General features: G+C 36.2%; 3 protein-coding genes and 1 long non-coding RNA gene across 4 annotated transcripts; 3 read left to right on the top strand and 1 right to left on the bottom strand.

The window, feature by feature from the left end:
* Window positions 1-2,365: 2,365 nt before the first annotated feature.
* Window positions 2,366-5,398, top strand: LOC108847302 (serine/threonine-protein kinase PBL27). The gene is made up of 5 exons (XM_018620509.2): window positions 2,366-2,831; window positions 3,219-3,418; window positions 3,517-3,706; window positions 3,850-4,241; window positions 4,368-5,398. The coding sequence occupies exons 1-5, from the start codon at window positions 2,699-2,701 to the stop codon at window positions 5,016-5,018; spliced, it is 1,566 nt and encodes a 521-aa protein (XP_018476011.1). The 5' UTR covers window positions 2,366-2,698; the 3' UTR covers window positions 5,019-5,398.
* A 1,278-nt stretch (window positions 5,399-6,676) lies between these two features.
* Window positions 6,677-9,408, top strand: LOC108843925 (E3 ubiquitin-protein ligase MIEL1). The gene is made up of 12 exons (XM_018617084.2): window positions 6,677-7,029; window positions 7,320-7,407; window positions 7,536-7,592; window positions 7,683-7,715; window positions 7,801-7,878; window positions 7,958-8,001; window positions 8,089-8,129; window positions 8,233-8,315; window positions 8,411-8,502; window positions 8,610-8,679; window positions 8,856-8,897; window positions 8,977-9,408. The coding sequence occupies exons 1-12, from the start codon at window positions 6,980-6,982 to the stop codon at window positions 9,100-9,102; spliced, it is 804 nt and encodes a 267-aa protein (XP_018472586.1). The 5' UTR covers window positions 6,677-6,979; the 3' UTR covers window positions 9,103-9,408.
* On the bottom strand, window positions 9,383-10,157 carry LOC130502262 (uncharacterized). The gene is made up of 2 exons (XR_008940193.1): window positions 10,096-10,157; window positions 9,383-10,002 (listed from the first exon to the last, which is right to left on the bottom strand). It is a non-coding gene; the product is annotated as an uncharacterized LOC130502262 (long non-coding RNA).
* A 2,517-nt stretch (window positions 10,158-12,674) lies between these two features.
* On the top strand, window positions 12,675-15,150 carry LOC130502265 (inactive beta-amylase 9-like). Its single transcript, XM_056997040.1, has 3 exons — window positions 12,675-13,035; window positions 13,241-13,726; window positions 14,101-15,150. The coding sequence occupies exons 1-3, from the start codon at window positions 12,793-12,795 to the stop codon at window positions 14,971-14,973; spliced, it is 1,602 nt and encodes a 533-aa protein (XP_056853020.1). The 5' UTR covers window positions 12,675-12,792; the 3' UTR covers window positions 14,974-15,150.
* The last annotated feature ends 696 nt before the right edge of the window (window positions 15,151-15,846 follow it).

Genomic DNA, 15,846 nt, shown 5'->3' with positions numbered 1-15,846 from the left:
TTATGATCAAGATTTTTAAATATCTATATTTGATATTTGATTGTAACAGAGATTTAGGGATAGAAAACTCAACTTGGGGAAAAGGTTTTTCTAAAATCGGTATTTTTGTTACTATAGATTGATATTTTTGTTATTCAAATAAGAATATACGGAAATATATTCAATTTAAAAAAGCACCTTGGATTTATTACAAATTAGAAAATCAAATGTTTTATCATACAGTATCGTTGCTAACATATAATAAAAATAGAAATAGATGTCTAATGTGTAATGTATAATAAGATAGATAAATGTAAAACTTATAACGTAAAAATTATAATAAGATATATGTTATTAGTAAAGATAAACTATACAGTGCCCAATTTATCTTTACTGACACCAACTTAGTATTGAGTTTGTTATGAAACTATATATTGTCGGACTCACTATAATGACTCTCACGACCATGTCAGGTCGGTTGTGTCGTTTTACGTAAAACTTATAATAAGATAGATATAATAAGATATATGAGTCAAATTATAATAATATATATGAGTGTAAATGTTACGATGGGTGAAATGTAAGACAGGCTATATTGAACTGTTTTAGGAAATGTTTAAATGAAAGGTTAAGCTATTAATAATAATGTGATGTTTAACTTAAAAATCCACATAAAATAAGTGGTAGTGTTTCTGTTTTATAAGATAGATTGAAAATTAGGAAGTGCTAATGTCTCTGTAAAATTTAAGCACACGTTAAGGAGCCTGGTCAACAATCATTGACTACACATGCTAATGACACGTGTCCTATGATGAGAGGATCGACGGTGGTCAGCTTAGAAAGGAGCCGTCCTCTTTGATCACGTAGCAACAAGTTTTTTCCGACAACGGAGGCAATTATCCACAACGCTCATGTGCATTGTCTGTTATGAAACTCCTCCTAGCTGTTAAACTGCCACGCGTCGTTCTAACCAAATATTAAATTAAATTACTTTATAATTTGGAAATAGAAGTTCAATTTTAATATACTGTGTTCGAAGAGAGATAATTTGACGTTTTTAAAACTTCCAGTATATGTGTTATAAAATCATGATCTTCAGAATATATAGATAGGAAAACTGACATTTCCTAGTTAAAAATAGTTTATTATTATAAATCAGTGTAGGGATAAGAAACGGTCTTCTAATGTGACAAATTTGTTAGTTTAAAATTTATGTTGATGACTCGATGTGTTTTTACTTCAGTCTGATTTGTTGGATTTGAGCAACTACCATTAATATACATTGGACGTTAAGTTCTAAATTAAACTAATTTAATATTAATTGATATAAGTCTTATGAAACGGTTAACAAATAAGCTGGAGGAATAAATGTAGCCAAACTTTTTTTCTGATTGTGACTCTGCGAGTCAGCTTGGTTGATGTTCCTTTTAAGCCAGCATTTAAAATTGGAACTTTTCCTTTTCTAGAAAACCCACTTTGTAATTTCAATAAAACTAATAGAGGACATAATTATTTTTAAAGTTGCTAGACGTTATAATTTGACCAAATGCCTTATTTCAAAGATGACAAGATTTCTTTTTATAACTTTTAGTTTCTTTTTATGTCAATCTAGCCATGTAGGGGGTTTAGTTTGCAGGCTAATAAGTTGATTTACACTAAACTCTAATGTTAAATGGAGTATTAGTGGAAAAAAAAGAAATGAATAATAGTGAATGAATTGTATGTATAATTTTACTAATGATATTTGGAAAATAATTACAGATAATTAATTATGTTATACATATAAGTGTTAGTGCTATTCGCAAAATAGTTATATACATTTCTTATTGATTTTGAAGGAGAAAATAAAAGAAATGGTGGGTATTGTTTATTTCACAATTCACAAGGCATGAGATGAGCGCATAAGCATATCCTCTATGTGGGGCCTTCTTTCCGACCGTAATGATTTTTATTTCTCTTCTGAAGACGTTAATTTAGGCTTAAATTGTAATTAGCCTAAAAATGTATTTAGCCTCAAACTGCATAACCACACATGTATGATATGCTTATTTTTTCATAGCACATTTCATCACTTTGCATAATTAATACCATATCTGGCTATAGCTAAACTTGTATAGTCCAGTATGTTTATCACCTTAGTGTATGTGATATTTTTAAAGATTTTTACTAAGAAAATATATTTTTCAAAAGATAATATAATTTAGCACTAGCCTCGCATTTAAACAAAAAATTATTCCCTTAATCCCCGTCTTTAACTTTTCATTAAAGAAATTACATCTTTTTTATAAAACGAAAAAAAAAGAAATTATCACTTTGATGATTTTATTACATATCAAACCATTTGTAATAAAATTTCATAATCTTTTTTTTTTTTCTTTCTATTTTTTTTTTCCATTACCCTCCTTTCTCTTCTCGCGTATCACCCCCACATCCAAAAAAAAAAGTTTCCTCGATTGGTTGATCTGCCGCTGGTCTCGATCTCCCTCCAAAGATCTCGTGAAAGAAAGAGAGAGAGATGCATTGGGAAAAGGCTGAGGCTTTCCCTCTTTAGTACTCTGTTTTCCTGTTTGGTTTCACAGTAAAAATAAAAAATCTCGAGATGTGTTGAGAGCTGATTATGTTGGGATAATCTCCGGTTTATTGATTCTGTCTGAAAAAAGAAGTTTACTTTGTTTATCTGAATTTCGTTTCCTCCGAGAGGGACTTAAAGCTTTCGGAGATGAGTGGGTGTTGTTTGCCTTGCTTTGGATCTTCTACTGCTAAAGACGCTGCTGAGTCTAAAGATTCGTTGAAGAAAGAAGTTTCAGTTAAAGACGCCTCTGTTACTCACCACTCTCACCATGTCAGCTTAGGTATATTAAACCTTTTGAGTTTTTGGTCTCTTAGATCGATTTTAAGTGTATGGGTTCTCATAAAGTTTGTTCCTTTTGGTGATATGATTTATAGAAATAAATGTTTTATATTTATGATCTTAACTCATTTGCTTTCTGAGCTTGTAGGACTCTAGTTCATTAGATCTGATGTGTTTTGTGGGAGCTTTGATTATAGTTTATGAATGGTATTTAAAGTTCCTACTTAGTTATCTACTTAGCTTCATAGGCTGTTCTATAATTCTAGGCATCACTAGTTCAATGTTCGGTCTACTACTACTACTACTAGTCAGTTACTTTATCAGTTGCTTTTCCTGTGCATTGCTGTGTAACTGAAAGAACTAATCTTTTCCTTTTTTCTCTTTGTAGACAAATCAAAGTCTCGAGGAGGTTCTGAACACAAGAAGGAGCTAACCGCTCCAAAAGAAGGACCAACCGCTCATATCGCCGCACAGACGTTTACTTTCCGAGAGTTAGCTGCCGCCACTAAGAACTTCCGACCGGAATGTCTTCTTGGAGAAGGAGGCTTCGGACGTGTTTACAAGGGCCGTCTAGAGAGCACAGGACAGGTTGAAAAAAAGTTCTTGAAAACCAATCTCAACAGAATCATATCCTTTTTTTCTCATAAATGAAACTCACTCGTCTTGTTTTTTTTATGGATTTGCAGATAGTAGCTGTTAAACAGCTAGATCGAAACGGTCTGCAAGGGAACAGAGAGTTTCTTGTAGAGGTTCTGATGCTGAGCCTTCTGCATCATACCAATCTTGTGAATTTGATTGGTTATTGCGCTGATGGTGACCAGCGTCTTCTTGTCTACGAGTATATGGCACTAGGCTCCTTGGAGGATCATCTACACGGTAATCATATCTACTACATTTGGAACTACTAGTGAGAACTCGAACCTACCATATATAGAAACTAGGCATTGACTAGTCTTATTGTTTTGCTATATTTGGAAAGTTGCTAGCAGATAAAGAGTTTTTTTTTTTTGTTTTTACAGATCTTCCACCGGATAAAGAGCCTCTAGACTGGAACACAAGGATGACAATAGCTGCAGGAGCAGCTAAAGGACTCGAGTATTTGCATGATAAGGCGAACCCGCCTGTGATCTACAGAGACTTGAAATCATCCAATATTCTTCTCGGAGATGGCTATCACCCAAAGCTATCAGATTTCGGTTTAGCTAAGTTAGGTCCTGTGGGGGACAAAACACACGTCTCAACCCGTGTTATGGGCACATACGGCTATTGTGCACCAGAATACGCCATGACAGGGCAGCTCACGTTGAAGTCAGATGTTTACAGCTTTGGAGTTGTGTTTCTAGAGCTTATCACTGGCCGAAAGGCCATAGATAACGCTCGAGCACCCGGAGAGCACAACCTAGTCGCATGGGTACGTTAAAAAAAATCTCAACTTTGCATTTAAACTATAACGTAAAGTCTCAACCTTTACATAAAGTCTCAACCTTTTTTGTAGTCTGATGTTATAACTATGTTTTGGGTCGTTGTGGTTACACAGGCTAGGCCGTTGTTCAAAGATCGTAGGAAGTTTCCGAAGATGGCGGATCCATCGCTGCAAGGGCGTTATCCAATGCGTGGTCTATATCAAGCGCTTGCGGTTGCAGCAATGTGTTTACAGGAGCAAGCAGCGACGAGACCGTTGATAGGAGACGTGGTGACAGCTCTAACTTACTTAGCTTCTCAAACGTTTGACCCTAACGCGCCGAGCGGCCAAAACAGTAGAAGCAGTGGCGGCGGTGGCGGGCCGCCGTTTATCAGGACGAGAGATGAAAGGAGGAGCTTAGGAGATGGGAGTAGTTTGGATAGTCCTGCAGAGACTCGTAGCCGGCTAGGGTCACCGGCGGCTCACAAGAACTCTCCTGATTACAGGAGAAGGGATATGGCGAGGGAAGTAGTGAACGCTGGATCAGAGGCAGGGAGCGAGGCTGGAGGAGGGTCAGGGAGGAAGTGGGGGTTGAGCGATGTGGAAGGGACAGAGTCACAGAGAGGGAGTCCAGCGAGTGTTGGGAGGGGAACGAGAGGGACTCCGAGGAACAGGGATTTAGATAGAGAGAGAGCTGTGGCGGAGGCAAAGGTGTGGGGAGAGAATTGGAGGGAGAGGAAGAGAGGTACCAACGGACCGGGCAGCTTTGATAGTTCAAATGATTGAGAAGGGAAAGATTTAAAAAAGCTTTGTATGTTTGAAAACGAGATAGGTTTTTGTCTTTATGGCAAAGGGGCTTTGAGGTCATATGGGAACATTTGTCGGGTCTGGTGGGGTCAGTTGTCGGATTTGATGTCTGAGTCAGAGAAGGGACTCTTCCTGTATCATGGTTGAAGCTCAAGAACAAGAACGGTGAGTAGAGGGAGATTATTAGGAGGGGAAGAAAATGTTTTTTTCCAAGTCATGTTTTTGTTTTCTGTTAAATGGGTTGTATATTATGTAATAGGGAAGGCAGAGTCTGAGTAGATTTTAATGTTTCTACTGTTTTTAATGTATCATGCATGTGTATGGATTTGAGTCTATGGAAAGAGAAAAAAAAAAAGAAACCAGTCAGTCTTACCGGTTAAGTCGGCTTCTTTTCTTTGAAATGGGAACTTAGAGATGGAGACGCAAGGTTGTGTGCACTATCCTGTCCACATCTTCTTTCAGCAAATACATCATGTATTGTTATACTCGTATAGTATTATTCACTAACATTGTTACAGTGCATTAATTTAATTGGTTGTTATCTAATAGTAGAAGCTTCATTTATAGAAGTGTTTCCAAAATGATCTTAAAAACTAAAAAGTTACTATTCAAAAGGGACGGGAGGAGGTCCGAATGTCAAGTGGCCTGCATGTATGATAGATAGTAAGATGTACACGAAAGGAATACTTTTATGTGGAAGCAGCCTTTGACTAACATTCTCCATATCCCACGTTATTTATGATTTCTTAAGAAGTTTTAGTCCATGACAGTGTTTATCATCATTTAACATTTATGATCTAATGCTATTATTACTCATTTAAATTCAGTGTATATGTTATTTAATTTCCTGTTCACACAAATTATAAATAATTAACTATTTCCTTCTACCATGAGTTGACTATTTAAATTCAATATATTTGTTGTTTTATTAATTTTATTCAGAATAGAGAGATGGATAAATGAATGAAACTTATGAAAACAAAGCTCATGTGTTTGAAAATAAGTTTTTTTTTGGCTCAAAACTCATGTGATTTTGTTTCTATATATTATTTCCATTTCAAGTAATAGTGAAATACTTTGATAAAAAAAAGAGTAATAGTGAAATACTAAGATGGATAGATTCGGTGCACCATCATGTGGGGCAATGGGCCTGGTGGCGGACAATGTAACTGACTCAAGCAACGAACACTTGACCTTCTTTTTGCTATTGCAGGCTGCAACTCTCAGCCTTTCACTATACTTCCATTGCCTAAAAAGTATCAATCATATATTTCTGTTTTCACCACGTCGATACCTAAAAATATTGTAATCTTATATTTTGATTTTAAAAATAACTTTAAAACTTTATCAAGTGATCTTTAAACTTCGGTAAATCCTATTGGTAAACAAATAGGTCATTTATTATCTTTCTTGGTAAAATTACACAATTTACAAAACAGAAGAAATGTCTTTTGGGGAAATAAAAGGTCTGAAAGATAATGATCTAGACATGTGATTGGTCGATAAATCGGCGCTCTACTCTCTGTTACGGTTGGTATCCATGTCATCCCATCTCCCACCCCTTACCACCTTATCTCTCTCTCCATTAAATTATTGAGTATTTCTTTAAAGCTACAAATCTCACGACCTCCCACGCTTAACAACATTCACAAGGATAGAGAGAGAGAGAGAGAGAGAGTAAAAGCTCCAAGGGCTTTCTTTTTCTTTCTCTCGTCATCCCCTGCAAATAGGAAGGTTGGAGAACAAGAAGTGGGGTCTCTGTTTTCATTTTTAGCCTTGCGATTCCGATAAATCTCTCTCAGCTTTTCAAGGCCCATTCAGTCCAATCCAATCCAAATTCACTTCTTCTTCACTCAATATAATATTTAGTTAGAGAGAGAAAGAGTTAAACTTTTCACATCTCTCTCTATCTATCTATCAGCTTCTCTCCTCCTGTTCTCATGGAAGCATCACCCAATGATCGACTTCGTTTTGGCAAGATGGGTTTCGGGTAAAACAACAGTCCTCTGTTTCTCTTGTATGTCTGTTAGTCTCTTATTGTCTGCTTTTATCAGATCAGTGTTTCCTGGTCTGTGCCTTTGTGATCCGTAGATTCCCATAATTCTAAGCTCTGAATCATAAAGTTTCTCCCTTTCTCCAAATCTGATTCATGGGTTTTCATCAGTCTCCAGTTTATGAACCTAATCGATTGATAGATCTGTCTCGATCCAGAAAAAAAGTTTATAATTCTCAGTATCCATTTAACTGTTTCTGATCCATATAGATCGTTATGTGTATTAGGTGTCAGCATTACAGGAGGAGATGCCAGATCAGAGCTCCTTGTTGCAACGAAGTCTTCGATTGTCGCCATTGTCATAACGAGTTCACTGTAATAATCTCAATTCATAACTTTTAGTTACTGTCCTAAATTACTTTTTTCCTGTTATATCCTAACGGTAAACCGGAGTTTAGTTATTAAAAAAAAACTTCTTTTTTGTTTTTGTTTTTGAATAACAGAGCACTCTGCGCAATATTTACGACCGTCATGAGCTTGTTCGTCAAGACGTTAAACAAGTACGATTCGGTTCTCTTAATTGAGTTATGTTATCTCAGCAAGTTCAACTTTTTTTAATTTGTTGCATCTTATGGTTTTTGTTTTTTCAGGTGATTTGTTCTGTTTGCGATACAGAGCAACCGGTAACTCTCATCTTTTAACTATTCTCAATGAGTTGTGAATATCACTCACGTATCAGTTACTTGTTTCAATGTTTTTTAAAATCAGGTAGCTCAAATATGCTCCAACTGTGGTGTCAACATGGGAGAATACTTTTGCAATATCTGCAAGTTCTATGATGATAATGTAAACAAAGTTTGATTTTCTATCTTCTTTCTTCTTGGTGTTTGATTCTAATCATATCTCCTGTATTGTTCTGTTTAAGACTGAGAAGCAGCAGTTCCATTGTGATGACTGTGGAATCTGCAGGTGAGAGCTTCTATCATCCTTCATACAGTGTTGGTTGTGATTCCTTTGAAGTTTGTGTGATGGTTATCATTTCATTGTGTGTTGCAGAGTTGGTGGACGTGAGAACTTCTTCCATTGCAAGAAATGTGGTAAAAACTTCAAAAAAAAAGCAACAAACTTTAATCATGTTCAGTTTTGCATTCAAACACAATAGTCAAGTGGTGTTGACACATCCATTTTCTTGCTTTTTAGGATCTTGTTATGCGACTGGTCTGCGCAACAACCATCGCTGCGTTGAGGATTCAATGCGACATCACTGCCCCATTTGTTACGAGGTATGTGTGTGTTATGTTAAACTCTTAGCTTGAGAGTTTCAGCAAAACGTTTGTTGAGTGAGTGAATGAATTAGATACTTTGGTTGCTCTTGCAGTATCTCTTTGACTCTCTTAAAGAAACAACAGTGATGAAATGTGGACACACTATGCACTGTGAATGCTACCATGAGATGATCAAGCGTGACAAGTAATCTATTTACTCTTTTTTTTCTTGTGGTTATTTCTCTCTCTGGTTTAAACCTTCTAGTGATGGGGTTTTTGAATGAGTGAAATTATCTTTTGATTTTTTTGTAGATTTTGCTGTCCTATTTGCTCGAGGTCAGTGATTGATATGTCAAAAACATGGCAGAGAATGGATGAAGAGGTTAGTTTTAACATCTTATTGGTGAATTCTGTTTTAAGCAAGGTTCTAAAAATTGGTTTATAATCAGTTAAATCAAGCAACAATGTTAGTATAGTCTATAAGTTGGTCTGATTTTTTTTAATAGAAGTATATTAAAATCCTTTCAAATATCAAATTATACTTGTTTGTGTTCTTAGATTGAAGCCACTTCTATGCCTTCAGATTACCGCGACAAGAAGGTAACATAATTTTTCTTTCTTTGTCTCCGGATCTCAATCAAAACATATTTTTAGTTACTGAAAAGAAGATTATTCACAGGTGTGGATACTATGCAACGACTGTAACGACACAACAGAAGTTTATTTCCACATAATAGGACAGAAATGTGGACACTGTAGATCTTACAACACCAGAGCCGTCGCACCTCCTGTTCTTCCTCAATGACACATCACCAAAAGATCTTTCATTTGTTTCCATCTACCAGAAAGTAAGCATGAACTTTTTGTTGCAAAAAACTTTCTTGATGATCGGTTTATAGCAAGAAAAAGATTGATGATCAATATGATCATTGGTCACATAAGGAAAAACACATATCTGTCTACTTCGTGATTCTATTTGTTGTTGGTTTTTATATGGTCAAACCATTTATGTTTGGGTGTGGTAAAGCCAGGATTATGTATAATATACTCTAAAAATATTCTTGATCCAGGAAAAATACCTGTGATATGAAAGGTGTGTTTTGTATTGTTATTTCATTCAAAAAATCTCTCAGATTCACAGATTATTATCACTTCAATAATTTCATCAGTCATGTAACTTTCCAACTTAGAAGAACTGTTTGCCGAGCTCTTGAACTCATTTTTCACGTAAACTAGACGTCTTCTCTTTACTACACTCTTCAGCCTGTGGATCAATAATCAGCATATTCTCTGCCGCTATCTTCCCAAAACTCACGGCGCCAACCGAAGGAAAAATCCTTGCGATAGGATCAAAAACTTCAATCACGAAGTCCATGATCTCATCAAAAACTTAGTTTCTCTGCCTAGAATCCTAAACATGACTGATCTTGTTCTCTCCCAACACGAAATCCGATGAATCCTGCTCGCTGATAGGTTTACAAGCGCCCAGTTTACTATCTCCGAACATCACAATTCACACAAAGCTTCCCATTTTTCACAATCTCGACTTGAACACCTAAGCTCTTGAAGAAAGCTTTTGGTATCACAATGCTGTTAGGTAAACCTTGAGTAGTCTTTCAACTCTATCTCTATTTATGAGGACATACATGTGTTTGCATCTATAACGAGATTTGACGTAACTCAATAGCATATTTCAGCCTTGATGCTTAATCAGTTTGTTCAAAGTAGCAGCAGAAAAAAAAACTTCAAATCAGAATCATCAACCTTGCGTTAGAGTGAAAAGATATTCAAGACATACCTTGTTGCAGCGAGGGAATGACTTCTTTGAGAGCAAAAGTATCTACGTGGCCTGTATCAATCAGTGTTATGTTTTGGAGTCCAATTTGTAGCCGGTAACGTTAATAAATACTAATATTTTTTATTTGATCTATGGCTATTATAAACTATGAAGTGTTTGACTGCTAAAAATATATTTCCTCCGTTTCAATATAGATGATGTTTTAGAAAAATTGTTTTGTTTCAATTTATATGAAGTTTTGAGATTTTAAAGTTATTTTAATTTTATTGGAAACTGTTTAACCAATTAGATTAATTTATTTTTTTATAATTGGTCAACTGACTTTAAATTATATATATAAAATATCTTTTTAGAGAAATGTAATTTTCTTAATTTCAACAACATCAAGTATTATGAAACAGAGCGAGTATAAGAGAACTTAGAGCATCTTTATTGCAATATTTGAACACATCTTGTAGGAATATAATAAAAGGAAAAAAAGAAAAACTTATGCAAGAAGTGTTTTTTGGTTATTATATAAGAAGTGTTTTGGGATAGTTATCAAGGTGACATGGCTTAAATACTCTCTCCCTGCTGTCTCTTTATGAACGATGCTCTTTTCTTTTTTCTTTTTTATCTTCGCTAATGGTATTGAAGAAAAGGATTTAACTTGGGAATGTGGTTTAGTTTTTGCTAGCCTGCTGTTTTTCTTAATGTGGTGTGTTAGTACTGTTTTGAAAACATATTTTGATGCATCGATCGCTTGTTGTAACATATTTTTATTTCTATCTTTTATTTTTTTTTCATAATAATTTGAAATTGTATATTGGATATCTTTTTATTTTCAAATAAAATTTGGTATTACTTTTTTATGTTTTCAATTTAAAAATTATTTTTAATGTTTTAAAAATTATTATATGTTTGAACATTATTAAATTATATAATTATTAAGATACAAGTTATATATTCTTCCACTTATCCCACTACTAATTATTACTCCCTCCGTTTCATAATAGTTGATGTTTTAGAAGGATAATTTTGTTTCAAATTAGATGAAGTTTTGAGATTTTAAGGTTACTTTAACTTTATTGGAAACTGTTCAACCAATTAGGTTTTACACTCTTTTTTGTTATTGGTTAATTGATTTTAAAATTATATCTTTAAAATATTTTTTATTAAAGAAATATAGTTTTCTTAATCTTTGTGCACTAGAGTAAAACATCAAGTATTATGAAACGGAGGGAGTACTAAACTTCACCTCTTACATTATTTTATTAATTTTTCACACTTAAACTATATTCTCCCACTTATCCCATTAAGGATGTTCTTACAAGATGCAAAAATAAAGTTAAGAAAACCGAAGAAATGATAGAAACCACATGATGAGAGAGTCGCAGCTTGTCAGTTCTACAGAATCTGAGGAAACATAGTTGCATGGACCTGACTCAGCGTTGATATTTTCAACCTCCCATATTCCAACACGTGTCAACTTGTCTGAACCCATATGTTGATTTTGGAAATCACACCGAGTGAGAAATAATTTATTTTATAAAAATCACACCGTCATCATTGACAACTTGACTCGACGTGGAATTTAACACATCCACGTTTTTCCTCGATACAAAACAATGTTATTATCCACTTTCCTTTACCAATTCCGTTTTTTACGTAACATCAAGTCATCAACAGTTTTATAACTATGCTAATGCATATGATTGTGTTTTCTTTCCAATAATGCATGGAAATAATATGGTGTTCCTTATCTAATAAATCTATCGCATATCGTATTCGTAGGCAAAATGCCATCATAAAATTGACCAATCAATCAATTCTAAAAAAATAATTTAAAATAGTAAATGATCTATTGTACAGTCACCAGTCAGAACGGCTCTGGATATATGGATATAGTTAACTGAATCCAGCAACTATAGGTTTATACAATTAATTCGGATAAGATTAATTATCTCGATACTCTAACTGTACTTAACCAACTTGGCATATACTGTAATACATATAATTAAACGGTAAAATGTTAGCTTAATAAAATAAAAATTGTCAAACAAATTTCATAGTACTGTTTATGTATTCCTCTTGTATTAACTAATGAGAGATAAGTTTGTCAACTTAGAAAGGTCGAATATCTTATCTGGTTCACTCTTTTCAAGATGAGCCAAGATACAAGTATATCCATGAGAAGGTGTATTGCTATTTACAAGTTAATCTCGGAAAGTTTGTTTATCTCTATAACTTTATTAAAAAAGCCATTGCTATGATCTGAATCACTCATTTTTTCTCCATGGAACTATACCACTAGAAATACTTTTCAGTATATTGAACAGTATTATGTTTTCTCTGTTGTTGACGTAGAAAAATATACGTTTCCATTAATAATTCAATTTTCGTGGACGCATTTAGCCGTCAATATTGTCATTATTAAATGTGAAATCAAAAAAATAAACGAAAAGACAATAATAAGCGGCTACAAGTATGGGAGCATTCTGGAAACGACACGTGGAATGTCCACGAGGGCAACAGTTTTATCCACTAACCCTTCTTTCTCTTTTCTCATCTTTTTGTTTCTTATATAAACCAAACCTAACATCCTCCAGACAATCCATCCACAAATCACTTTTGATCTTTTATTCGGATTAAAGGATAAAATCGCATTCATCTTTATCTTCTTTGCCGCCTCTTTGATTCTTCGATCTCGTTACAAAAATGGAAGTTTCTGTGATTGGTAACCCTCAAGCGAAGATCTGCAGAGCGGAATCAGCCTGCAGGGAGCTCGGGTTTAAATTTGGGTCCGGAATCATCTCCGGTGAATCGAGAAATAATAAAGTTAGTTTCTTGACCCACCAAAGCTCGAAATGGAAGGAGATCGGGCTCCGTTGCTCTCCGAGATCCGTCAAATGCGAAGCCATCGTCTCCGATCATGTCCCCTTTCTGAAACCCACTAGATCTGTAAGTCTTCTCTCTTCTCTTTCCCATCAATTGCAATTGCTTTATGAGCTTGAATTCGATTGCAAAATTGAGTCTTTTTATGATTTAGGAGAAAAAGATCTCTCCTTTTATTTCACGTTGGATTGTTATTACACGAGATTCTATTACAAGGGCAAATGTAATTAAACATGTTTTGGGGTTTTTTTTTTCCTTTGCTTTGTTGCAGCTAGAGAGCGTGAAACTATTCGTTGGGCTTCCTCTAGACACAGTCTCAGACTGTAACAGCGTGAACCACATGAAAGCCATCACCGCTGGGCTCAAAGCTTTGAAGCTGCTCGGCGTTGAGGGAGTCGAATTACCGATCTTCTGGGGAGTCGTTGAGAGAGAAGCTCCGGGGGAATACGATTGGTCGGGGTACTTAGCCGTGGCGGAGGTTGTTAAGAAGGTTGGACTCAAGCTTCACGCGTCTCTCTCTTTCCACGGTTCTTCCAAAGACACGGAGATTGGTCTCCCTGACTGGGTGGTGAAGATCGGTGAAGCCGTGCCAGGGATGTATTTTACGGATAGATATGGGAAACAGTACAGAGATTGCTTGTCGTTTGGAGTTGATGATGTTCCTGTTCTTGATGGGAAGACTCCTATGGAGGTTTATGGTGGCTTCTGCGAGAGCTTCAAGTCTGCTTTCTCAGACTACATGGGGAACACTATCACGGTATTAATCCTTCTTTGTTTTGCATTTGCATTCTCAGTATTAATCCTGCGCATTCGTTTTTTTTCCGGTTTTGGTTCGGTTCTTAGGTTTTGGTTCAAAGTTTTGGTTCGGTTCAAGGTATTTAGAAAGTTCTGTTTCGGTTTGTTCCAGATGTTAAGGATCCGTTCAGGTATTTGGAATATTTGGAAAGTTTGGTTTGGTTCGGTAATTTTGGTTTTCGGTTTGTTCCAGACGTTAAGGAAAGTTCGGTTTGGTTCAGTTATTTAGGTTATTAGTTCAATCGGTTATCAGTTCAAAGTTGGGAACCGGCTCATATCTGAAGTAATTTACCGGTTCGGTTAGTTTCTGATCTTTTTGGTTCTTTTGGTTTGCAGGGAATCACGTTAGGTATGGGACCAGACGGGGAGCTAAAGTATCCTTCTCATCAACACGAGACGTCTCTCTCTGGTGCGGGAGAGTTCCAGTGTTACGACGAACACATGCTTTCAGCTCTCAAACACTACGCGGAGTCCACAGGAAACCCTCTCTGGGGACTCGGCGGTCCACACGACGCTCCTGCCTACGATCAACAGCCTCATTCCACTTCTTTCTTCTCAGACGGCGGGTCGTGGGAGTCTCAGTACGGAGATTTCTTCTTGACTTGGTACTCGTCTCTTCTCACCTCCCATGCGGACCGAGTCCTCTCCGTTGCTTCATCAGCATTCAGCGGGAGTGGAGTGTCGATAAGCGGGAAGTTACCTCTCTTACACCAATGGAACAAGCTGAGATCTCAGCCTTCTGAGTTAACAGCTGGGTTCTACGGCTCTAACGGTCACGACAGGTACGAGGCAGTCGCGGAGATCTTTGCGAAGAACTCTTGTGGGATGATAGTACCTGGAATGGATCTATCAGACGAGCACCAGTCACCGGCCTCTCTCTCCAGCCCTGAGTCGTTACTTGCAGACATCAAAACGTCGTGCAAGAAACAAGGAGTGGTTGTGTCAGGGCAAAACTCGGCTGCTTCTGTCTCTGGTGGGTTCGAGAGGATCGTTGAGAATCTGAAGGATGAGAGTGTGGGAATTGATCTGTTTACTTACCAGAGAATGGGAGCTCTTTTCTTCTCTCCTGAGCATTTCCATGCTTTCACAGTCTTTGTTCGGAACATGAACCAGGTCGAGCTGTCCTCATACGATCAAGCGGGAGAGGATGAGGCTCAGACAGTGAGCGTAGGTTCAGGCACTGGTGCACCTAGTTTGCAAACCGCTTGATGAGTATTTCATTCATATTTGCACGTAAATAAGGAAGACCTGTTATGTAGCATTTATATAGATTTTGTCGTGTTCCTGTACAATTATTTGTATCCGTGTTATTCATAAAACTGAATCCTGAAGTTTAAGACAAAGATCTTGTAGTACTCTTGATTCAATTGTAATCCTCTTCTTCTATACTGTCTAAAGCCTTGTCAATAACATCTTCAGAGTTTTTATCCACCTCAAGATTTCCTCGGCTCATTATGACATTCGGCAATGTTTCTTCAGAACAACTAAACTCATGGAGTTGCTTCTCCCATCCTGAATCTTCTTGGGTTTGTGCATCTCAATTATAGTTGAATCCTCTTCTGTTCCTCACCAACATTCACAGCACAGCTCAAACCAGGAGAGCTTTCCTTTGCAGTGAAATGTGTGGTTTTATTCTTACTTGCGATTGTTTTCTGTTGGAGCGAGGAAGTCTTGACTTCTTCTTGCACTTACAAATGAGCCGTTTGTTTGGTACATTTGATAGGATAAATCTCAACCATTCAGATAGTATTCTGAAAGTGACGTAAATCTCTGTGTTTTAAAAAATGAAACTGAAGTTATGTGTGTTTGTTTTAAATTTTGTTGGTGGGATCTTTTTAGTAAAATAGACAAATCTTTAGTACTAAAAAAAAGCTATATCGGATCACATGATTGATGATGAGAAGCTGCTGAGAGATGACACAAGACCAATATTACTTCAGCTCATATATAGGCAAGACAGAGAGCTTTGTTTGACACTGAACAGTAACTAACATGGAGAAAGTTGAGTAAGTTTCTCAATCTAATCCAAACCACTGCTCTTTCCATAGACTTGAACCAACAAAAGAAAAACATACATAAACC

This window comes from Raphanus sativus, unplaced genomic scaffold (assembly GCF_000801105.2).
Source record: "Raphanus sativus cultivar WK10039 unplaced genomic scaffold, ASM80110v3 Scaffold0475, whole genome shotgun sequence".
Lineage (NCBI taxonomy): Eukaryota > Viridiplantae > Streptophyta > Magnoliopsida > Brassicales > Brassicaceae > Raphanus > Raphanus sativus.
This window is presented reverse-complemented; position numbering and strand designations above follow the sequence as displayed.

What these genes read in the sequence shown, in the direction of transcription:
- LOC108847302 (XM_018620509.2), top strand. Translation starts at nt 2,699, where the DNA reads ATGAGTGGGTGTTGTTTGCCTTGCTTTGGATCTTCTACTGCTAAAGAC. An exon ending in GTCTAGAGAGCACAGGACAG is followed by an intron (nt 3,419 to 3,516) that starts GTTGAAAAAAAG and finishes ATGGATTTGCAG; the next exon opens with ATAGTAGCTGTTAAACAGCT. An exon ending in CTTGGAGGATCATCTACACG is followed by an intron (nt 3,707 to 3,849) that starts GTAATCATATCT and finishes TTGTTTTTACAG; the next exon opens with ATCTTCCACCGGATAAAGAG.
- LOC130502265 (XM_056997040.1), top strand. Translation starts at nt 12,793, where the DNA reads ATGGAAGTTTCTGTGATTGGTAACCCTCAAGCGAAGATCTGCAGAGCG. An exon ending in TTCTGAAACCCACTAGATCT is followed by an intron (nt 13,036 to 13,240) that starts GTAAGTCTTCTC and finishes GCTTTGTTGCAG; the next exon opens with CTAGAGAGCGTGAAACTATT. An exon ending in ACATGGGGAACACTATCACG is followed by an intron (nt 13,727 to 14,100) that starts GTATTAATCCTT and finishes TTTGGTTTGCAG; the next exon opens with GGAATCACGTTAGGTATGGG.
- LOC108843925 (XM_018617084.2), top strand. Translation starts at nt 6,980, where the DNA reads ATGGAAGCATCACCCAATGATCGACTTCGTTTTGGCAAGATGGGTTTC. An exon ending in TTTGGCAAGATGGGTTTCGG is followed by an intron (nt 7,030 to 7,319) that starts GTAAAACAACAG and finishes TATGTGTATTAG; the next exon opens with GTGTCAGCATTACAGGAGGA. An exon ending in TTTGCGATACAGAGCAACCG is followed by an intron (nt 7,716 to 7,800) that starts GTAACTCTCATC and finishes TTTTAAAATCAG; the next exon opens with GTAGCTCAAATATGCTCCAA.